A 22434-nucleotide genomic window follows, 5' to 3' on the forward strand; every position below is an offset into this window, starting at 1 on the left:
CTGGCAGTCAGCACAGAGCCCGACGCGGGGCCCGAACCCACGAACCGCGAGATCATGACCTAAGCGAAAGTCGGACGCTCAACCGACTACGCCACCCAGGCGCCCCGAGTGAAGAAAATTCTTGAGACTCAAAGAGATACCCTCATCAGCCCAATTCCCCAACAGAACCTGGGCTTTTTTGGTGGAGGTCAAATGAAACACATTGGTTAAAAGATGAAAAGCTCAGGAAAAAGCCAGGGGAGTTCTTAAACATCCAATAGCAGTTTTTTCAAGATGACATTTTGATGAGTTAAGGGGAAAAAAATCAGACATGTGGGTAACATTTCCCTTGAAATACACAAGGGTTTAAAATGATGGGGAAAAGCATTTGGCAAAACAGAATACATGCTTTGCCAAACCCAGCATTCGAAAAATGGTTCAAGACATTCAGCAGAACCCCAAAGCCTAACATATTCTCTCATCCTCTGAGAAAGTGAGATGGGCAGGATGTCCATGAAAGCATTGCACAACATATACACTGATGGGTGTCAACAAGTGCAATGAGCAACCATGCCTAACTCAGAGCCCTGAAATCAAGACCAGCCTCTCTGAGAATGCTTACTTGCTCTTTCCAGACACCGCTCGTTTATGACAGAGAATAACTTTTCTTTGCTTCTGCTCCCCTTTTCATGTAATCACTGTATCCAACTTGAATTTTGGTTTACCACTCTTTACAAGTATGCACACAGTAAATTATGTATTTGCATGAGGCCGAAACACCATATTTCATTCTTGAGCTATATGTAAAGTGGTTCTAAAATTAAGCATTTATTTTTTTAATTAGTGCTTTATATGATGTACAGATAAGCTAGATTTTTAAGGTGATTTTTTCTCTGCTTTACTTTCCATTCTTCTCTTTTTTCTCTTTTTTGACAGAGAGCACATGAGTAGAGGAGGGTGGGGAGAGAGAGAGAGAGAGAGAGAAAGAGCTGGACAGAGAGAGAGAGAGAGAGAGAGAGAATCTTAAGAAGTTTCCACGGTTAGTGCAGAGCTTGATATGGGGTTCAAACCAACCACCCTGGGATCATGACCTTAGCTGAAATTCAAGAGTTGGACACTCAACGACTGAGCCACCCAGGCATCCCTCGTTTCTGTTCTCAGTGGATTGTGTCGCCTCCAAGTCCATAAACATAGTCAGCTGATCTGATATTGCAATAAAGCCAGAGCCGGTATAGAAATAATCAGAGTCTGAGAAGAAAAATGTAGGCACTGAGCCCCATAGAAGAAAATGGTCACAAGATGTGAACTGAAGACAATGTCACAAGAAGGAAAGCCAATGAAGATATAGGATAAATATATATAGCATGGTGATTATAGTTTATAATATTGTAGTATAGAGAGGAAATTTGCTAAGAGAGTAGATCTCAGGTGTGATCACCACAAGAAACTTTAAAGAAGGTAACTGTATGAGGAGATGGTTATGTTAATTGGCTTGACTATAGTAATAATCATTTCGCTATGCATATCAAAACATCATGTTGTAGACTGTAAGTAAATACAAACTTTATTTTTAACATGAAAAATATTTAAAAAATAAAACCAATGGAAAGAACAAAGAAGTATATTTCTGTGGGTAGTGGAGAAGTAGAGATTTAATAAAGAAAGAGAAAACACTGGGGTGTAAAATGATATAACCAGATGTGCGCTTTTTAATAGAAATCATCTAAACAAACAAAATCATCAGCAAAGTACTTCGTTCTATAAAAAGTTTGGGAAAAAATATAACAGGTTCCTTCCTATTAAATAGGAAAATACTGAAATGTTAATCTGAAAGCTACAGTGACCCAGGGTTGTGGTTATAAAGAGATGATGCTGAGTTATCATAGAGGAAGATCAGTCAGTCATATAGAAAGTTCCACAGGGTGGCACTACTTTAGAAGGCTCAGTTCAGTTCAGGGCAGGGGCCTGCCTCAGCTTTGTGGATCTAGAAAAACTTTATTTATTAATGGTCATGATCCCTTGAGACTATCTCACAGAAACCAAATTTGTAAGAAGCTGATGTATAAACAATAACTCTGATTTGTAAATTTATAATGGGAGATACACTGATACTGAGTGTTTAAAGTCACCCATGTTATACCTCAGAGGATTTCAAAAGCTGAATTAGGAGTCAGAGATTGCCAGTGAACACAGAATCAAAACAAAGAGTAAAAGAACAATAACTTAACTACATCAACACAGCAAATATTGTAAGGCATAAGGGCTGTGGGATTCTGGTGTTAAAAGTCAACCCCTTCTCATCAAAATCTGGGGAAGGTCTTTAGATTCAGTTCATTTCTATTAATAAAGATGTATTTTCACAGCATTCTTGTGGTGGACTGGTGTAGATGAAAGCCTATTCTTTTCAAGTCTACTTCTTTTATCTGAGAACAACATGAAGTCTTCACATAATAAATTGCTGTGTCTGTACTTTCGGTTACAGGCTGGTCTTTCTTCCACGATTGCTACCATTAATCAAAGGTTGTCTTCTGCTCTGCTGCCTTGTCTATAGCCTCCAACTTAGGTTGATAAACAGGTGCTATCTGGGTATGCCACAGCCATTCATTCTTCTCATCTGTATCTCAGCACAGTTGTGTCTGCTGAGTACTTCTTCAATGTAGCAGACTGGCTGGCATCCAATTCGGACAAATTGCTGATCTTCCCTGCCACTTAACATTAAAAAATAGGCCGTTGGAGGGACATTGGACAAATTGCTTAAGAAGCCAGATTCAGTATCTAAAGATTGGTTGACATTTCTTAAGTATGCAAAGTTTAGGGGTGCCTATACTTCAAGGAATTTCAGGTTGGCCTGGAACTTGCCATATAATATTCTAAATTTAGACATAAAACTATACAAAATTTTGGAAATTACTAGCTATAATACCATCTGAATCTTAGATGACCAGCATACTCAACTGTAATTTAAAGATTATCATCCCTTCGATCCATGGGATTAACATAGAGTAGGAGTAAATAATTAGAATAATGAATATGGTGCCATATATACACCCATAGACAAAATACATAATAATCTTTTACTTGTCCTAATACTTCTTTCACCTCCTATGAGCCTTCCAGATTAACTGGTTTCTAGTTCCTGAAACATAGTGAGGTATTTCAAGGTATCATGACAAGAAATAATAAAGAATGAAGTGTTGCTTATAGCAGGGGACTTAGAATAATGCAGTGTTTTCAGTGTAGGAAGACTGGTTGGAATGTTCTGTTCCAGAGCAGAAACTGGCCTGAGTCACTGAGATGACTGGAGGGAGTGTGGTATCCAGTTCACAAAAGAGAGGAACATAAGTACTTTTTAATGTGAGCTCACAAGCATATAAGCGTCGATAGGGTTAAGAGTGTCCTATAAATCTTTGCAGTCCCATTGTGAGCAAAGCAGCTGGTATTAAAGGGGAAGAGGATGTTACTAACTGAAAATACATTGAATGAATGAGCATACATGAAGTACTGAAGAGGTAATTTAGAAGAATGAACACTTCATCCCAGAAATGGGAACATGTGCATGATGATTGTACATGTATATAACTACATGTAAATACATGTAGATATGTAAACATATCTATGGTAGTCATAAGTATAGTTAGAGTATGTAGTAGGATGATTATTAGCTACCTCTAATAACCTGAAAGGCAGCCTGGACTTTGGAAGATGATATAGGAGAAGAAAACTAACTTGCTAGTCACTCCTCTTCTTTCCTTTTTTTGGGTCCTCTGTGTGGTCAAGCATGGAAACCGTATTGCCTTGATTCAAGATCATGGGAACTGGCTCAGCCTATTTCTACAGCAATGATATTACACTGATAGAGCCCTGACATGAGGAATCCAGTCCTCATCTCAATCTCAGTATCCTGAAAAGGTCCCACAGTATCTGGAGAAACATTTCTTATGTATTCAGGGAAAGAGAATTTTAAAATATGTATCTCAGGCTGGCTATGTTTGGTTCTCCTCAGAGTTATTAGGTTTTTTTTTTCTTTTCATTTTGAATTTCTCTTCCCTCTTTAAAGAAATGATCATCAATAATACATTCTGGGCACTAAATATCCACCCACTGGTCTTATAGTGAAAAATCTGGTGGGGGGAAGGCAATATTTTTAGTTGAGAATGAATGCATCAATTTTTATGATGGCTTGAGAGGTTTTGTACCTTTTTGACAGATAAATTCAGACTTTTGGTAACTACTTTATTTTCATCAGAAGAAAGCTTTAATAAAACAATAAATTTTGTCTATGGTTACACCACAAAATTTCCCAATATACATTATTAAAGAAAGGGACCATCCCTGTGACGCTAATTGCTACTGAAAACATCCTTCTTCCAAACATTTGTGGAAATCAGTAATGCCCAGAGTTAAACACTGAACTTATTACATGGGTTTTAGGGGGTAGACAAACAAAATTTCCTGGCACCGAGAAACAAGGACAGTATACATAAAATAAAAGGTAGAGAAAACAAACAAATAGATGCATCCAAGTACACAAAAGATACCACTGAGCATCATGATTCTGAAAATTATCCAAGAGACCTCCATAGACTCTTTTAGACTGCAGAGAACATGCTGAAATAGAAGGAACTTTCTGGAAATGTAGACATGTGGAAAAAAACTTTGCTATGGATCATTATTGGTACCTTCATCATTGTTATTAAATGCATTCATCAAATATATTTTTAGGGGCAAGTACTCTGCTATGTATTAGGAATTTCATAATGAACAATTAGAAGAAAAGGTCTCTCCTACATCAGAGCGAGTCTTGTAAATAGCCAATTCACGAACTGGTGAAACTTCAGTGTCTTGGGATAATTTATTTGTCCCCAAGTATCTCTTCCTTTCACCTGTCCTATGCAGATGGATTTTTTTTTGTTTTTTTTCACTCTTCTATAAATATTTTTAAGAAACATTAAAATAGTCACTCACGCATCCACTACTTTGTTTCACTACATTTATACTTGTGATTATTGGTGTCAGCAAGTAGCTGTAGGTGTGGTGTAGGTGCTCGGAATCCAGGTATGAAAGGCAGAATCACACACTGCGCAGGTGCAGGCAAACCACATACAGTGGTCTCCCTCATTCACAGTTTCATTTTCCATGGTTCCAGTTACTGATGGTCCATCGAGTCTGGAAGCAGATTATCCTCCTTCAGACATGCATATCATTAGAAGGTCAGTTGTAGCCCAATGCGATGTCACAATGCCTACATCATTCATCTCACTTCATCTCATCATGTAGGCATTTTTTCACCTCACCTCATCACAAGAAGGGTGAGTACAGTACAATAGGGTATTTTGAGAAATAGAGATCATGTTCTCATAACTTTTATTACAGTGTATTATTATAATAATTATTTTAGTTTATTATTAGCTGTTGTTAATTTTACTGTGCCTAATTTATAAATTTAACTTTATCTCAGATCTGGATGTATAGGAAAGAACATAGTATTATACAGTTTGGCGCGATCCATGATTTCAGGCATCCACTGGGGGTTTTGGCATATATCCCCTGCAGATCAAGGGGGGAAACTGTAAATGAACAACTACACTATGGTAGTGATAATGGCAGAATGAAAATGGAATTCAGGGCAGAAACACTTAAAAGAGATTGCAGAGGAATGTTGGAAGGATCCTATAACAATACACAGATAGATTGCATTTTAAAGTAGATTTAATGGATTTAGGAGTTTATGGGATGGAGACATGTTGGGATGGAGTATTACAGGCAGGGAGAAAGCATATAGGGTGGAACTGAGGGAATGTATCCTTTGATGTTAGGCAGGTGACTTCTAGAAGGTTCTAGCATATAGTGTGGGAATTCATCTAGAGTGAAATGATGGAACACAGGGTAAGGACTTGAGATAAGGGTGTGTGGGACCAACAGAGGAAAGGGGCAATGGGGTGCTCAGAAATTAAATGACTACTATGCTGGCAGTAAACACATCACAATCAGCATTGTACATTTCTTTACCCTAGAAGTCTACAAAAAACTCTATGAAGTTGTAATAAACTGTTGAAACTCCTTTAAGAAACTTGCATCTATGTTAGCAAGGAAAGCCAATAAATACAAATGGGAAAAGAAGGAAACCCATATTATAGAAGAAGATAATGAAATAGTGCTACTACAATATTTCTTGGTAACTGAACAAAATGTGTGAAATGTCACTGTTTTAAATGCCCTTTCACAATTCAATTGGCTCAGTTACTTGGTTCCATGGAATTCTTTTAACTTCCTGGCCTCAGCAGATACATGAGGTAGTGGGGATTAGGTGTGAAAAGGAAGAACTTTTCTAAGGATGATCAGTAAAATTAAGAAAGGCATTAAATGTGTTTTTGTTTTACCATTGTTAATCAACTTGGTAAGCAAGAGACTTCAGTGCACACAGAGAAAAGTGAATAAAGGTGTGTCACCACCTAATAAATCATTCACATTATTCTTTGTAATCTTTCTTTTGGATATTTAACGGCTTGTAAGGACTATGATCTTGCAGACACTTCCCATAAGCTATATATGCATTATTAATGACGTTCTGTGACTGGAAACTTCCATCATTGCAATGACTATTGGAGAGCATAGGTTCATTCAAAATAATAATGCACAGGAGTTTGTCACAGTTTTAATTTATGCTTTCTTCTTGCAGATGGTTGAAAAAGAAGGATATCTTCAAAAAGCTAAAATTGCAGATGGAGGAAAGAAACTAAGGTAATAAAAGTTTCTTAATTCACTTTTACACAACTGTGATAGTTCTCCATCTCCTCAACTTGTGTCACTGCTGTTGTTTAGAAAGGAAGCCCCTCTCGTACAATACTAGAATATTCCCCTCTGCTATCACTGTGATCAACATTTTAACGTAATTACAGTTTTCTAATAAAGCACTACATTCTATATCAGTGCACATAATATTAAATGAAGTGCTCTTGTCCTCCTAGAACTTGAAATCTTTTTTTTCTTTTAAGTTTATTTATTTATTTTGAGACAGGGGCAAGAGCAGGGAGAGAAGAGAGACGCAAGGCTTGATCTCATGAGCCGCTAGATCATGACCAAAATCAAGTTGGACACTTAACCAACTGAGCCATCCAGACACCCCGGGAACTTGAATCTTAAAAAAAATGCAAATAAATAAGATAATGGGTCTTGAGTTGGGTTTAACAGATTAAGAGATGAGTGTACTCTTTTTGCAGTATAGAAAAATCTCCCTACAATATATTGGGAGCATAATTTTTGAAGAATGGAGGATTTGAAATACATTTGCTACTCAGATAATATTCATTGAGAAAGATAAAAGGAAAATAAAATAATCTGTCAAATAAAAAGTTGAATGTTGCCATATTTGGAGGTGAAAGGAACACAGAGTAAGGTTAGAGAAATCAGAAAAAAGAATTCCTCATGTGACCACCACAACAAAAGCCAAAAAAGGAAAAAATAAGGTTGATAAAAGGTAGAGAAAGATGCAAGACATTCTCTATGTGTGGGATATTTAGAAATAATCATTTCCATTTTAGAATTTTTCCTATTTCTCCTATAGGTACTATTATACTCTTAGCTTTGTGCTAGATGATATACAAGCTACAAAGATATGTAGAAGGTGCTCATATTGGGAGACAAAGCATTTACTTATGACTATATTATTAACAGTTAAAACCATAAAGGATGAATGTACTAATTAGCTACACAATGGGACACTTGTTAATTGTATAATGCAATTCATTACTAGAATGGCACTCTGGCCAACAATAGGCCATGAAGTATGCTTTTGTTTGCTGTTGTAATGGAGTATGTATATATTTATTTAAAAGGAGTAAAACTGGAGAAAACAATCATCTATAATTCTACTACTGCTTAAAATTGCTATTTCAATTTTAAAGAACAAGCTCTAATTTTTTTACTTATATCATGCTTTATTCTCAGATAGTAAACAGGGCCTTGATCCCTCTTTTACAGTTTTTCTGCAGTAACTCTGTAGCCAAATTCCTTTGAAAAGTCCAGGAGAGACATGAATAGGAGACAGAGTCAAATGTGAGGCTGCTTTAAGACACTGGACTTGTCCGCACCCCAGTGGATAATCTGGTTTAGGGAGTTGTTTTGTATAAGGGTGACAGGAGGATTTTTTTGATTTTGATTAATCCATCCTAGTGACCTCCTTTTCCTTAGACCTCACTCCCAATGGCATCAGCTTGTGGGAGTAGTGCTGAGGGCAGCAATGGCTCTTCCCCAGATGAGTAAGTCGACCCTTTCTTACCTTACCAGTTATGTGCTCACAGAGCCCAAAGGAAGGACAGAAAAGGACCTAAAGCCTTGTCTGAGTTATCACTTCAGCTTTCGCTGGGGCTGGATAGGGGAGAGGCCGTGAGAGCTTGCCCTCAAGCCCGGTGCATGGAAGAGGAGGAGATACTGATGAAAGGAAGGCCAGAAAATAAAGATGATGCCCCACCAAAATGGTTTCATAGTGTTTTCGCCCTTAAACTGTCCTGATAAAACTTTTTTCTTAGAAGATGGTGTCAGGAAAACTCAGAGGGCATAACAAGGCCCTAACCAACTCCAATGAATACATTTTTTTAGGCAGTTTCAATTGGTGTATGTACCATTTTGTATGTTTCATTTGTTGTAACTTTAATCAGTTTGTAAATCATTTTTGTGTCCTAGTTTAAATTCAAATAAACATTAGCTTGTGCTTTGTTTTATTGTTATTTCAACCAGTTTGCATACAATTATGCATTCTTTCAGCTTTTTTCATTTAAAGTTATATACATCTCAGTTTCGTTTTTCTTTTAACATCAGGTGCACTGACTTGAGTTGATTTTACTCTTCAGTGTATGGCCTTTGATTATCATCATTCTGCGCAAGACCCCTAACTGGTTTTATTTTATTTTCAGTCTCCAATCCTCACTTCAATCGTCTGTAGAGTATATGTTCATCAAATCCACTTTCCATATAGTTATGTGGTTACATGTGTGTCGTTCTAGTAAATAGCATGTAGTTGGGTGTATGTGAATGTGCTCTAAATTGCAAAAGCCTTATTTGTGTTATAAACTTCACTCTGTTTCTTATTACATCTATTTATTGTTAGTGTTTAGTCATGAATCTATATCTATATATTTAAAATGAGTTCATTTCTTCCAACTGCTGCCCATTTTGTCATTGTGTAAATACACCAGATTTTACTTAACTTCCCAGGAGTGGACACCTAAATTGTCCCTAACTCCTTCTGTCCCAAACAACATTGCAATAAACCACACAAATGTGTCCCCTTATGAACCTGTTAGGCATTCTCTCTGGGGCCTGTACCAGGAGCGAAGGATTGCTTGGTGGTAAGATATACACATTTATAAATCCATTGACTGCTGCTGCCAGACTCCTTCCGGAATGAGTGCACCAGTTCACACTCCTGCAAAGCAGAAGGGAGTCTGTCCTGCCATCAGCTCATCACACAGCATTACATAACTCAGTCTTGCAAGTGGATGGCAGTAGAATGTTACTACATTTATTTTTATTCCTCTCACTGGCATTTCAGTTGAGCATCACTTCATCTATTTAGAGTTGATCAGGTTCTGCCTTCTGAGAATTGCCTATGTTTCCTTATTTTCTATTGATCTCCTTTATTTTTAAGAGAACTCCTAATCTGCTCCAGGTAGTAATACCTTGTCAACTTTAGACTTTGCAAATATCTCCTCCAAGTGTCTCACTGTCTATTTACCTTGCTGATCAAAGTCCTGAGTGACCAAAAATATTTAACTTTGATCCGTATTTTTCCAATTTTACTCTTTATCGTTTGTGGGATTTGTTTTTGTGGTTTATTATAAATGCTTTACAGACTGAATATTGTAGGTAGAGTCACCATGTTTAGTAACACATACTGTCCATCAGGTTGATGGCATTGTAACATACCAAACCATTCCTACACCCTTATTTATTTGAATTTTAAGTTAATTGCAGTCTCCTACTAAAATAGCTGTAATTAGAGTAAAACTCCCATTGTTTGTCAACGTTTCTTTTCTTTCCTAGGAGAAATGCTAACCCTGGAATACTTTATTAAATCACATGCCCCTGTTTTTTTGTGTTGTTTTTTTTTTTTTTAAATACTACATGTTGTCATATTGTTTGCCCAAAGTATCGATATGTTTTTGTAACTGGCAACAAAATGATCAGTTTAATCATAATCTTGAAAATTGTGTAGTTTTTATCCCCTTGAAAATTTAGTAACTATTAAATGTGTACCATAGTCCCTATAGTTTGTATTTCTATGCCTTTTGGTTGCCTTTCCCCACTCACTAAAAGGCTTTATATATTGCTATATGTTTAGTGAGTTAACAAGCAGCATTACTAAATGCTTTCTCTCTCCAGTACTTAGATAAATGCTCTACCAGTAATACTGAAATAATACTGTAAGATAGGCTATATTATTATTTTACTTTCAATTGTACAAATGGAGAAAATTGATCACTGGTATTAACCTCTCCTTCCTCCCAAATCTTTTTGTATGTAAAGTAAGTATCAGATTTTAGCCCGGTCCTCTGTGTGAAGTAGGTTAGTGTTTTCTCTCTTGCTAGAAACTTCTTGGGACCAGGGAACAAAAACTGCCCTTTTATTTAATACCGTCAACAGCACTAAGGCCTTCAATGATCACTTAGCAAACATTATTTTATTACTCTCTATCAAGTTTTCTATTCACAAATCCATGATAGGTCATCTACATCATGCACTGTGTTTTTATTTTCCCTATTTCCCCTCTTTCCTTTTTTCTTTTAGCTTCCCTCTTTCAAATATTTTCTCTTTCTCTCTAGGAAGAGTTTAACCTCTTTCTGACTATGAATAAAAGAAGGTAACAGAAAGGACAACCAATTGACTATATCTGACATTCATAAAAGGACATAAATTTAGCCTTATCCTGAAATGGTATGCTATAAATTATCATATGATATGCAGACAGGATTGAAAGTTGAAAACATTTAACATTCAGCTTTAACTTTTTAATTGTTCACATTGAAAATAGGGTTTGCTTTTCTGGTGATGTTTAGGAATTCCTTCATTTTGAGACTTCCATCTCCAAAAGGAAGTAGCCCAGACCTCTCTGAAGCTCTGGGAGACCCTAGTGAAAAGCTATTTTCTATCGATTCATGTACAGAAGGCACCTGACAGCATATGCACTACCTCTCCATCCACACCTGTCTCTTCCACTGCGTGCCTGCCCCTTGAGCATCTCACTTGTGCTCTATACGTCTTATCGTGTGTAGCTGGTCCCTCTATTCTGCTCTTTAGACCTTTCTTTTTTTGTTTTGTTCTCTTTTTTTTTCTTTTTTGAACAATTGTTTCTCAGTAGAGACTTCCTTTAGAGCCTAATGCCAGAGTACTCTGTTAACGTGAACTTATTTGTTCTTTACCGCTTTCTGCTCAGGATACCCGTAAATTCCTCCAGGCCAAATTGTCATTCTCTCTTTTTATGTTCACTAGTGAGGACTGGAGGGAAGATTTGGATAGTGCAGAATACAGAAGTTAATTTGTAAAAGTTTGCTTTAGTTTTAAAATTTCTGCTATATGCTATAATTTCCAACATCTGATAACTCTTCGAATATGTCAAGAGTTTACATTTCTTGATACTGACAGAGATTTGTGTGTTTATGCTTCTGTGTTTGTTTGGCCCACTTTTAGCAGTGACGATTTACAAGAGACTTAGACTATGAGAGAGAAGAAATAATTTCCGAACCTACCAGTTTGAGAATGAGTAAGAACATTTAACAGGGACCAAGGGATTTTACAGACAGTCAGGGATACTGGTGTAAATCACTTTCATTCCTGCCACTGTGGGGAATCATGTCAAATCCCGTGTGACCAAGTCAGATAACAAAGGCATGTGGCCCAAAGAGAGTCTGAAATTTATGAAGCTATTGCATGTCTATTTTCCTCTGACTTTTGGTTGGCCATCTGTCACTACCTAAAGAAGGCATAGGAGACGTGAGTGTAGGATATAAAACAAACAAATGCGTTACACCTGAGCTCAGGCTAACAAATTCTTATAATGGTAATAAATATTTTAAGCATGACCTAGCCTTCTTCAGATAAGCAGTTACAAAGTTGCTGTTATTATGTGCTGCCACCCGGTGTCCATTTTGTAGAATGCAAAGAGTTTTCTGCCAAGATGATGCTGTTTGTGGGTCTGGGGGGATTTCACCTCCAGCTCCGCCCTGCTTCTGCCCTGCGCCCCTTCACAACTGAGGATTTGTTTTATGAAAATTTTGATAAGCGTCTCACTTGAATAAAATGTCCCATCAATTGCATACATGTAAATAATTGTCATTCAACTTTAGTTTTCCTCCTTTCTAATTGTAGTAAACCCTTCTCCCCACCTTTGGCGTGATTTGCAGTTTTTCCAAAAGAAAAATAACATAAATACTTGCATTTCTTGAGTAACAATCTGTTTCCTGCATTGAGTCAATAGTGTCCATGTCAGTCCTTCTCTTGATTGTTATCCATTCATTTGTGGGGGAGACTGTCCACCTATTCCTAGGACCTCTGACTTACTGAGGTTGAATATTTCCTGAGCTATGTGTCCTTCTTAATCATAAGTCCATATCCAGTAGTTTGGGGTTTTCCCCCTCCGCGTGGAGAAATAGAAAAGACTGCCTTTACCGTAAGGATGATGAAATGATGAGGCCTTAATTGCCTCCCACCAATGGATAAGTTCACCTGCTAGCCATCAGGGGAAGGTAGGGTATAAAGGGCTCACCACATCCCAGGTCAGGCTAAGAAGTGGCCTGACTCCAAGGAGAAAGACATGTAAGTACTTGTTTGACAAAAGTTCTTTATCTTCCTTTCTCAGAGCCTATGATGAGGCTCTGCATACATGCGCTCAGAATGACTAATGCAGAACTGCATGTCGTCTGCTCTACAGACAGCAGAGGCAGCATAGTGAGTGGGGCCTTCGAGACCTGAGAGACTTGGCTCGAATCCCATATTTATGACTTCTATGCCTTTCAGTAGGAAACAGACTCACCAAGCCTCAGTGCCCTCATCTGTAATATGGGGACACCTCCCAGTGTCATGTGGAGGCTTTATCGGTTTCTGTGTTTACTACCTGTCTTCCCCTGAGACCTCCCCTTGAGGTGTCTCTTATTTGCCTTTATAGATTCAGTTTACTTATCTTGAGAGCGAGAGAGAGCAAGCAGGGGAGGGGCAGAGAGAGAGGGAGAGAGGACATTTCGTAACAGCTCGCAGCTGTCGATGCAGAGCCCAATGTGGGGCTTAAACCCGTGAGCTATGAGATCATGACCTGAGCCAAAATCAAGAGTCGGATGCTTAACCAACAGAGCCACTCAGGCTCCCCTGTTGCCTTTATATATTCAGTTCTTGGAATGGTGACCGTTGTGTGGTGGAAGCTCAATAGATACAGCTGACTGAGTTTGTGATTTAATTACTCGACACATATAGCAAAATACCAGTGTAATACCTAGCAGAGTGGGGACAATGCATGCATAATAACTCCTCTTATTGACACACCTCTGAAAGTCAGAAAGACCTCTAGAGAAAGTTCAAGTATTGCCAGTAGAATTATAAATTATAAAATTAGAAATTAGAAAAAGATACACTAAACCAGCAGCATTAAATAGTTGTTGTTTCTTTAATGTTAGGAATGACTTATGAAAACACTAGGGGACTAAGAAACAGAGAAGAGACATACAGGAGGTTGGTGCTTTTGTACACCTTGTTAGTGAATAACAGAGCAGGGGAAAAAAATCTAGATGTGTGACCTTCCTGAAATTTGAGAGTCCATATATACCCTTTTGCTCAAAAACCTTTAATAGATACCTACCAAATGTCAGATAATGTGCACAGAAGTGGAAAGGCTGTAAGAGGTTAGGGATGATGTCTGTCTCTTTGGAGGAGATGGGGGAGTAGAAGGGCTTCCTCTCTATTCTGAAAACTGCTTCATCCTTGAAGGATCTATTTTAAAAGGTTCATCAGAAACTGCAAGACTTACCTGTTCTGGCTACGCCTTCAAGTTTGCAGGAGTAACTTGTTTCCTGGGTTGTCTCTCATTACACTGAGCACTAGTCACCTCTAAGGATTTGATTGCATAAAGAAAGTATTAAAAGTTCAAATCAGGGCAAAAGTTTGCCAGTTGACCCTTTTCACGACTCTCTCCAGAGCTGATGATGCCATCCAAGTGGCTCCCATATTAGAGTAGTGAGGGGAGAAAGCTCTTCAACTGATATCCTGAGAATTACAGGCACCACAAGCCAAACCTACCAGATGGGGTATGAACCAGATATTGGACAGAAATTGGTCAAGTCCCAGAGTACCTCATCCATAAAAGTAGGTTCCAACTTAAGTCACAGGTTGAAAGTTGTGCCCATTATGTGAATTCTCAGCCATTCCTAGACTAGAGGCTTTGACTCACTTCCTGGTTTTTTGATCTTCACAGAGTACAGATGAGTCTGCTCATCACTGAGCAGAATAATTCCTCAGCAGAAAAGAGACAGAGGTGCCACTGTTAGGTGCCTTGCCTCCAGCTTTTGAGGAGTTGAATGGTCCATCCTTTAAATCAGTGCAACTTCTAAGAGAAGTAGAGAGTTTGGAAGTGCCAGGTCTGTGTTCTGTCCTTCCAATTAGGATCAGGCAAAGTAGTTCATAAGAGAGCCTACATGGCTCCTGCTTTGTCACAGGCTGTACACACTAGCTTTCACAGTGTCAGCATGTCAACCCAACCCATGGTGAGATCTGACATTGACAATTTCCTTAGCCAAGTTAGTAATGTTTAATCCTTAAAAAAAAAAAAAAAAAGACAGCATTAAGTAGTGAACAGATTACAGGCTTCAAAGTCAGAGAAACTGAGTTTGATTCTAAATCTAAGTGGCCTTAAGTAAGTTTCCTAAACTCTCTGAGCCTCATTCTCTATATTAATAAGTGGACCTATTAGTAGCTTCATTATCTTTTTTGTGAAACTCAACCTCTACTGGACAAACTTTAGATCTTGATTAGGTACTCACAATAATTTATGCTAATGTTTATTTTTAAAGAAATACTGGAAAAAAACCTGAACTGATATGGGGGCATCTAAAAAAGGTTGACAACAACATTTCTTCCTTTTGAAATAAAATTATTTTAAGAAAGTTGAAAAAAATCTCCACTTCTCTTTTGACACCATAGATGCATTGTAATTTATAAATTCAAAATGAAAGTGTCAGGGCAGTTCGTAGTGCCAAGGTTCCAGGCCTTGCAGTTCTTACCATTCCAGACGTGGGCATCAGGATTTGCCGGCCAGGGAACATTTCATAACAGTTCAAAGTTCTAACAGAGAACCATGAGATAATTGAATTTCACGCAACTTCGTTTCTAACCAGTTCCAGTCCAGAGTTTAAGGAAGGGAAGAGTGATGCCAACACGTTCTGTAAACCATCAACATCTGAAACAGATTCAAATCAGAACCATTTATCCAGGGCTCGCTATAGACGGGAAACAAATAAGGTATAATATCTCCCTGCCAGGGGATGAAAGATCTAGTGGGAAATATAACAGGCAGGTTAAATACGGGTTCCATCAGTCTGAGGGTGTTCCATATTCCCTGATCACATACTGTCAAAATAAGAGGTGGACATAAAAGATGCCCAGTGGAGGCCGGCAGTCTTTCCAATGTTTTTCTTTTCTCTTTACGGGATCACCTGATATTATGACCTGCGTAGAGACAAACTATGGCTGCCCTCAATCCCTTTTGCTGCTACTAGTACCCAAGGGGCGAAGTCAGCTTTAGGGGAAAGGAGGGGAAAAGACTTTGTGGCCTTCTGTGTGTGTGTGTGTGTGTGTGTGTGTGTTTCAACCTTTTTCAATGTTTTGTTGAAATGGTAGACCCATTTGAAGACAAGCGGGTCCAAGAACATAATATTCATATTTGCACATTGGAAAATACATATTATTTGGTTTTTCTTATCATTTTTTTTTTACACAATGAGGTATGATTATGAAAGCTTCAGGTATGTAAGAGTAATCTAATCTTGGTGAAAATATTAACTTTACTTGCACATATAAGAGGATTAGGAGGAACTTAATGAAGGACCATGGGGGAGAAGAAGGGGAAAAATAGTGGGGGAGAGAGAGGGAGGCAAACCATCAGAGACTCTTGAATGCCGAGAACAAACTGAGATAGGGCAGATGGGATGGGGGGAGGGGAAGGGGTGTGATGTGCATGGAGGAGGGCACTTGTGGGGATGAGCACTGGGTGTTATATGGAAACCAACTTGACAATAAACTGTTAAATAAAATATTAACTTTACTGAATTCAAAGCTGTCCTTTCAATCAAACCCCTAAGTTCTAAGAAGCAAGGGGAAATAAATTACACAAAGATCATAAATGATCATTTTAAGCATATTTTTGTGTAGGCTTCTATTGACCTGAATAAAGAAAGTGTGTCTTTAAACTTTTTTTATACCACTTTTATAAAATGAAATCAGTTCTTTTGAAATGAGTGTTAAAGCAAACTGCAGCAATTGATATAATGGATAGAAACTTAGGTGTATTAATCTCCTTCATGTTTTACTATCTAAAAAAGGGCATTCTTCATGACACAAATGAACACATATAATTGCTGAAGGAATACATGCTCAATGCAGGATATTTGATAAACAGCAAGAAATACAAAGGAAAATCAAAAGCAGTGATTTTATCGCCTGATTTAACTATTGTTATTTCCAGCTTTTACTCCCCATGCCTAAGTTCAAACAATGATTCATTGAGTACATGGGTGGTACCTCCTCTGTCCAAGTCACTGTGCTGGCCACTTGGGGATACTTCCATAAGCATGAAATGCTTTCTATCCTTTTGAGGCCTTTTTTAGAATGGTGGGAGATAGAGGTGAAAAATACACAAATTATTTTTCAATTTAATCAATAAGTGCTGTGTGAAGAAGTCATGGAATGCATTTAGGATGTAATATTTGAGCTTCTGCTGAATGAAATGAATCATCAGAAGAGGCTCAGAGGAGGGAATAATAGTCTTAAGCAGATACACAGTAGGGTGTTATAAACTACATATTGTATTATGGTCTTTGTTACAATCTTCCCATATCCGTATTCTTTTACAGCATAAGATTCATTTTCCATTATAGGAATCTATTTTATGCAATTTAGGCAACTAATCTTTTAAAATATATTTTAGGTGCAGAATTAAGAAATAATGGAGTACTTCATTCTTGTGCACACAGGCCTACCAACTTAAGAGATAACTTCTTTAGGAAAAATTACATTCATAGGAATGGACTTGTTTAGTCAAAAGACAAACATATTTTAAAAGATTAAAAGGAAAAACATATTGCTGGGGTGTCTGGGTAGTTCACTCCGTTAAGCGTCTGACTCCATTTCAGCTCCTGTCATGATCTCAAGGTTCTTGGGTTTGAGCCCCGCCTTGGGCTTGGTGCAGACAGTGTGGAGCCTGCTTGGGACTCTCTCTTGCCTTCTCTCTGTGTCCCTGCCCCACTCACGGTTCCTTAAAATAAATAAATAAACTTAAATAAAACATATTGCGAAATTCATTCCAGAAAAACATGCTTGTGTACACTCCCACCAGAGTTGTATTGGAGAATCCATTTCTCCACACTCTCAGTAACCCATGTTACTCCTTCTAATTCTTGCCAATTGATTGGCAAGGAGGGAAAAAGCATTTCACTCTTTTTATTTGCCTTTCTTTGATTTCCAGTGAGATTCAACATTAAAAAATATTTTGAGGTACGCAGCGACACACTAGCTAGTTTTTCAGATTCTAATATTTACTGAAACAATGAGAAGAAGTACCAATGAAGGCAGGGGTTCTGATATCCGTTTTTACTTTGCTATTTTTGGCTTGCTGTGGAAACATAGACTGTGGAGTGGGGGGACATGGATACACAAAAATTGGAGCGTTTGTTCATGAAAAAGAATTTGGGAGAAAATTCAAATTGAGAAATGTTTGCCATAAATGCCATGATTTTTAAAAATTACAGAATGTCCTTATTGTTACCCAAATTCCATACCACCTATAGATTTTAATAAAGAAAAGATATTTATGAAGACGAATGAAAAATACAGTCTACTCATTCCAAATGTTGCTTATACAATATCTATGAAAGATTTCTTCAGGTGATAATGCTTTTTTACCTTTTTTTTTTCCTAAGGAAAAACTGGTCTACTTCCTGGATCGTCCTTTCTAGTCGAAAACTTGAATTTTACAAAGAATCTAAGCAGCAAGCACTGGCTAACATGGTAGGTAGCTCTCCATTCCTACTATTATCATCTTCACAGACATAGTATTGAATTAAAAGTTTGGCTTTATCAGAAATCATACGAAAGCCTCCAAGCTCCCAACAACTGAAAGCAGATGGAGGAAATGACTCAATAAACTTTTAACCAGATGAAGAGAAAATAGAACTTAGTGTCTGTTTTATTAAGTGGTGCATTTGGAGAATAATCGCAAAATGAGATGGATGGTGAACAGCTATCTAATAATGTGAAGGTAACACTTTAAATTAAGGTGCCATTTATAAATGCTTTATTCTTATTTATGAAATGATCACTAAATGCAGCTACTTGCTCAAATAATGTATTATAAAGTATGTTATAAAATGCATTAGTAATAAATGCTTAACGGATGAGACTATGGGAAGCTGTTTTAAAGAATATTATAAGAAGTAAATCCTATTAAACCATGTATGTGCATCTTTAATACATGAATTTAAGTTGTTATCTAGCATGCTATAAAGTGCTTCATACATTAATAAATAATAATAAACTGTTTATAAATGGCACCTTAATATAGGGTGTTACCAATGAGGAAACACTCTAAGTTAACAAAGTGATTTTTTATCTTGGTCTAACTGCGAAATTCACTATATCCAGCTAACCTTTCTGAATATTTCTGACTCCATCTAATGGAGCTAATACAATTTCTGTAACCTGTAGTTATTACAAAGTGAAATTTGTAGGGTTTCTTTATTGTACCTGGAGGAGGGCTTCACATAGGCCCACAGCGATTTGACAGGGACAGTGAGTAGGAGCAATTCCGAGTTAGTGACTGGGGCAATTCAAGCTCTGAACCTTGATGCCCCAACACCAGAGCTGCCATGCGATGTGGGAGACAGTGGGTAGGCAGCATGTCTGACAGCCTCCTGATTACGAAGGACACCGGGCAGGAAGCAACCTGCCCTCCCCCATCAGCCTGATGGGCGGCAGGGAGAGAGGTTGCCTGGCAGGAGTTAACCACAATGAACTAATTTGTATTTGGCAGGTAATAAAACGCTGGAAAGTTCTTTGCTTTCCAGCCACTAGTCTTGTTTGCTATGTAATCCTCTTTAAATAGGAAATAGAAAATCATTTGCTAGGAGATGTTTGTTTGTTTGTTTTTAAATAGAAGAACAAAAGGTAGCATTTGGCTTGTCCCAGATAATTGCAATAGTCTTTATCCCCAAGTGGCTTGCTGGTTTTGGAGTCTCGGTGCGGTCCAATCTGTAAACTAATTATAAATAAATTAAAAATATATCTCAATCGTTTGTATTTTTAATTTAAACTGCCTCAGAAATTTGTTCTAGGCTTTTGTTTTGTTTTTATTTGGGGCCTACAGTAAGGTGGAGATAATCTTTTTAAGAAAAATAAAGTACCCCTAAGGGCCAGGCACAAACCCCCCTCCTATCCACTCACAGGGGCTTTGTCTTCCCTTTGAATGAGTTCTAAGGGGGAAGTCAGGAAGGGAGGAAAGTCACTTGCTTGGCAAGTTGGGCTGCTGAGAAGATGATCTTCGTCCTGCTGGGTGAGAAGAATTCCGCTGTAGCCAAGTTTATGTGAATGTTCTGGGATAATGCGAGAGATTAGATTAGATTCCACATTAAAGTGTTTGGTTTTATTTTTATTTTATATTTTACTCTCCTCATACCAGTACCAGGAGATACAATTATCAGCTGCTTAATTTTATACAGGTGAAAGAAATCTTTTAGATAAACCTTTCAAGTCAGCTCGCTAATTGCATGCCTCCAGTTCAACCTTCAGAGCTGTAAACTGACAATAGATTTTACTTTTAGAAGAAGTTCGTTAACATTTTTTGGCAGACCCTATTTATTACTTCTGGCCCCATTTTCAGTGCTCTTATGGTTTCTCCCAGGCACTCGTCTTCAAAGTGAATTCAGGGCAGGGACTGTGTTTTGTGGTAATGGGGAAGAGAATTACAGATTCATGTTTGTGCTGCATGAATTGTCCTGCTAGTAAACTTCTTGGATACATTTCTAACCAAGTATTAAAGGCCTAGTGGGACAGCCCACATTTACCAATTCCAGTCTCAGAGAAACGATATGATGATTGCCAGGCCTTGATTAAAGATGTTGTGGTTTTATTTTGAAAGAGATTTATGCTCAAATTTCTGAATTTCCCTTGCACTCCCTTATACATGTCCTGGTATTGTTCATTGTGCTTCTGGGGAAAAGTCTGTCCTTTCCTCCAAGGGGTCAGTAGAAACTAAGTGAGTGAGTACAGAATGTGGTTTAAGAGAGTAAGTGGCATTTTAATCTTTATAGGAATGATCTTTGAATGTTAATGCAGTGGTAAGACAAAGCAGCAAGTAGCTAGGAGCAGGGCTTTGAAGTTCAACCACAGGGGACTTCATTCCAGGCTTGCTGCTTAGGAGCTGACAAAGTCATTCTACTTCTTTGAGCTTCAGAGTCCTCATCTGTAAAATGGGGATAGTGGTATCTGCCAACAGAATTAATAGGAAATGAAATTACCTAACAAAAGAAAACATAAGTAGTAGCCATCAATTAATTCATATTGTCTAATATACTCTTTAAGTATATATATTCTATAGTACACAATAAAGGACATAATATAATTATAACATATTTTTACATCATATGAGTTTTGCACTTGACCTGGTGCGGACATGTATACAAAAGAAAACACATTAACTCAAAGAACATGGGCATGTAAAGCATGTCGGGTCTCCAAAAGGGAACTATGTATCCCCAGGGAGTGTAAACGTTGTGTCTGAGCACTGATAATTCTGAAAGTGAAGCCATTCCTCCATTTGGGGCTCTAGACGGGGCTCTTGCATGACTATATACATTTTCCTGGGGCTCTCATCTTCCTCCGGTGGCTCTTAGCCTGTGACTTTCACATTTAATACAGCATGTCCTAAAGTGTGCCTGATCCCACATTCCACGTTAGACTCTCTTTCTCGCTGAAGTTCCTGCAGTTTGTAACCAACTCAGATTTCTATCAGAAGCAGCCTTTTCCTGGAAACAGACACAGAATCATTTCACTGGTGTGTGTAAATTAGGGATTCATAGGTTCTGGGTCCTCAGTGACCTATTCAAGGAAAAAGAGGACTGACTCCTTCTGTTTTGTTTGTTTTTATTTCTTTAAAAAAAATGTAATGTTTATTTTTGAGAGACAGAGACAGAGCGTGAGCAGGGGAGGGCCAGATAGAGAGGGAGACACAGAATCTGAAGCAGCCTCCAGGCTCTGAGCTGCCAGCACAGAGCCTGATGCAGGGCTCGAACTCACAAACTGCGAGATCATGACCCGAGCCAAAGTTGGCTGCCTAACCAACTGAGCCACCCAGGCTCCCCTGTTTGTTCTTAATAAGGACATTAAAGAGTAAGCTACCACTTAACTACCGCTGTTACTTTCTAATAGAAAGGGCATCAAAAAATATCCCAATCCCAAATTGAGGTAGGACAAATCCTCAGAATGGTATACAGACTTTACCAAAATGGGGAACTACCCCTCTTCTATGTCTACATGCACTCTCTCTGTTTTGTTCACCTCACTCTGACCAGAGAAAGTTTGGTCAAGACTGGCTGGCCCTCCTGTGAGTCAGAGCATTTGACAACCTCTGGTGTCCCTACAATTGGAATTTCTGGATTATGAAGGGGAGGATGATGCTCGTATTCTCATAGTTGTTTTTTTTTTTTAATAAATGTATTTTGATTTGTAACTATAAATTTGTAAAATACCGTTGTTGGAAAATACAGAAATAATTTTTTAGTGAAATGTATAATATATATGCATATTTTAAAAGTTATTAATCAAACTCCTACATAACCATTGCCTAAATGGAGATACAGACCCTTTCAGGTCTTCTGAAGCTCCACCCGCTGCCATTTTTCTCTGATTCATCAACCTCTTCCCTTCCCACAGAGTTATACTGCATTTTAGCTATTATTTTATAATTTTTTATTACTTCCCCACCTGAACCATCTGTATCTATATCCCTTAAGAAATTTAGTTTACTTTGGCTGCTTTTGAATTTACATAAATGAAATCACAGTATATGTCTTTTTTGTTTCTGGCCTCTTTCTCTAAATATGTCCTGCTTTTTATTTCTTTTCTTTTTCTCTCTTTCTTTCTTTTTTTTTTTTTTTTTTTTGCACACTGGTTTGAGTGATGCACTTTGAATTCTTTTTTTTTTTTTTT

At 37.8% G+C, this 22434-nt stretch overlaps 1 protein-coding gene across 2 annotated transcripts in view; it reads left to right on the top strand.

Moving 5' to 3' along the window:
• Positions 1-22434, top strand: part of ARHGAP15 (Rho GTPase activating protein 15) — a 629407-nt gene that overhangs the window by 85423 nt on the left and 521550 nt on the right. For both annotated transcript variants that reach the window (XM_039250736.1, XM_039250737.1), the window contains exons 4-5: positions 6659-6720; positions 18153-18240. In XM_039250736.1, coding sequence (XP_039106667.1) covers positions 6659-6720; positions 18153-18240 — 150 coding nt within the window. The remainder of the gene's footprint in view (positions 1-6658; positions 6721-18152; positions 18241-22434) is intronic.

This window comes from Hyaena hyaena, unplaced genomic scaffold (genome assembly GCF_003009895.1).
Source record: "Hyaena hyaena isolate Hyena2069 unplaced genomic scaffold, ASM300989v1 scaffold_381, whole genome shotgun sequence".
Classification (NCBI taxonomy): domain Eukaryota; kingdom Metazoa; phylum Chordata; class Mammalia; order Carnivora; family Hyaenidae; genus Hyaena; species Hyaena hyaena.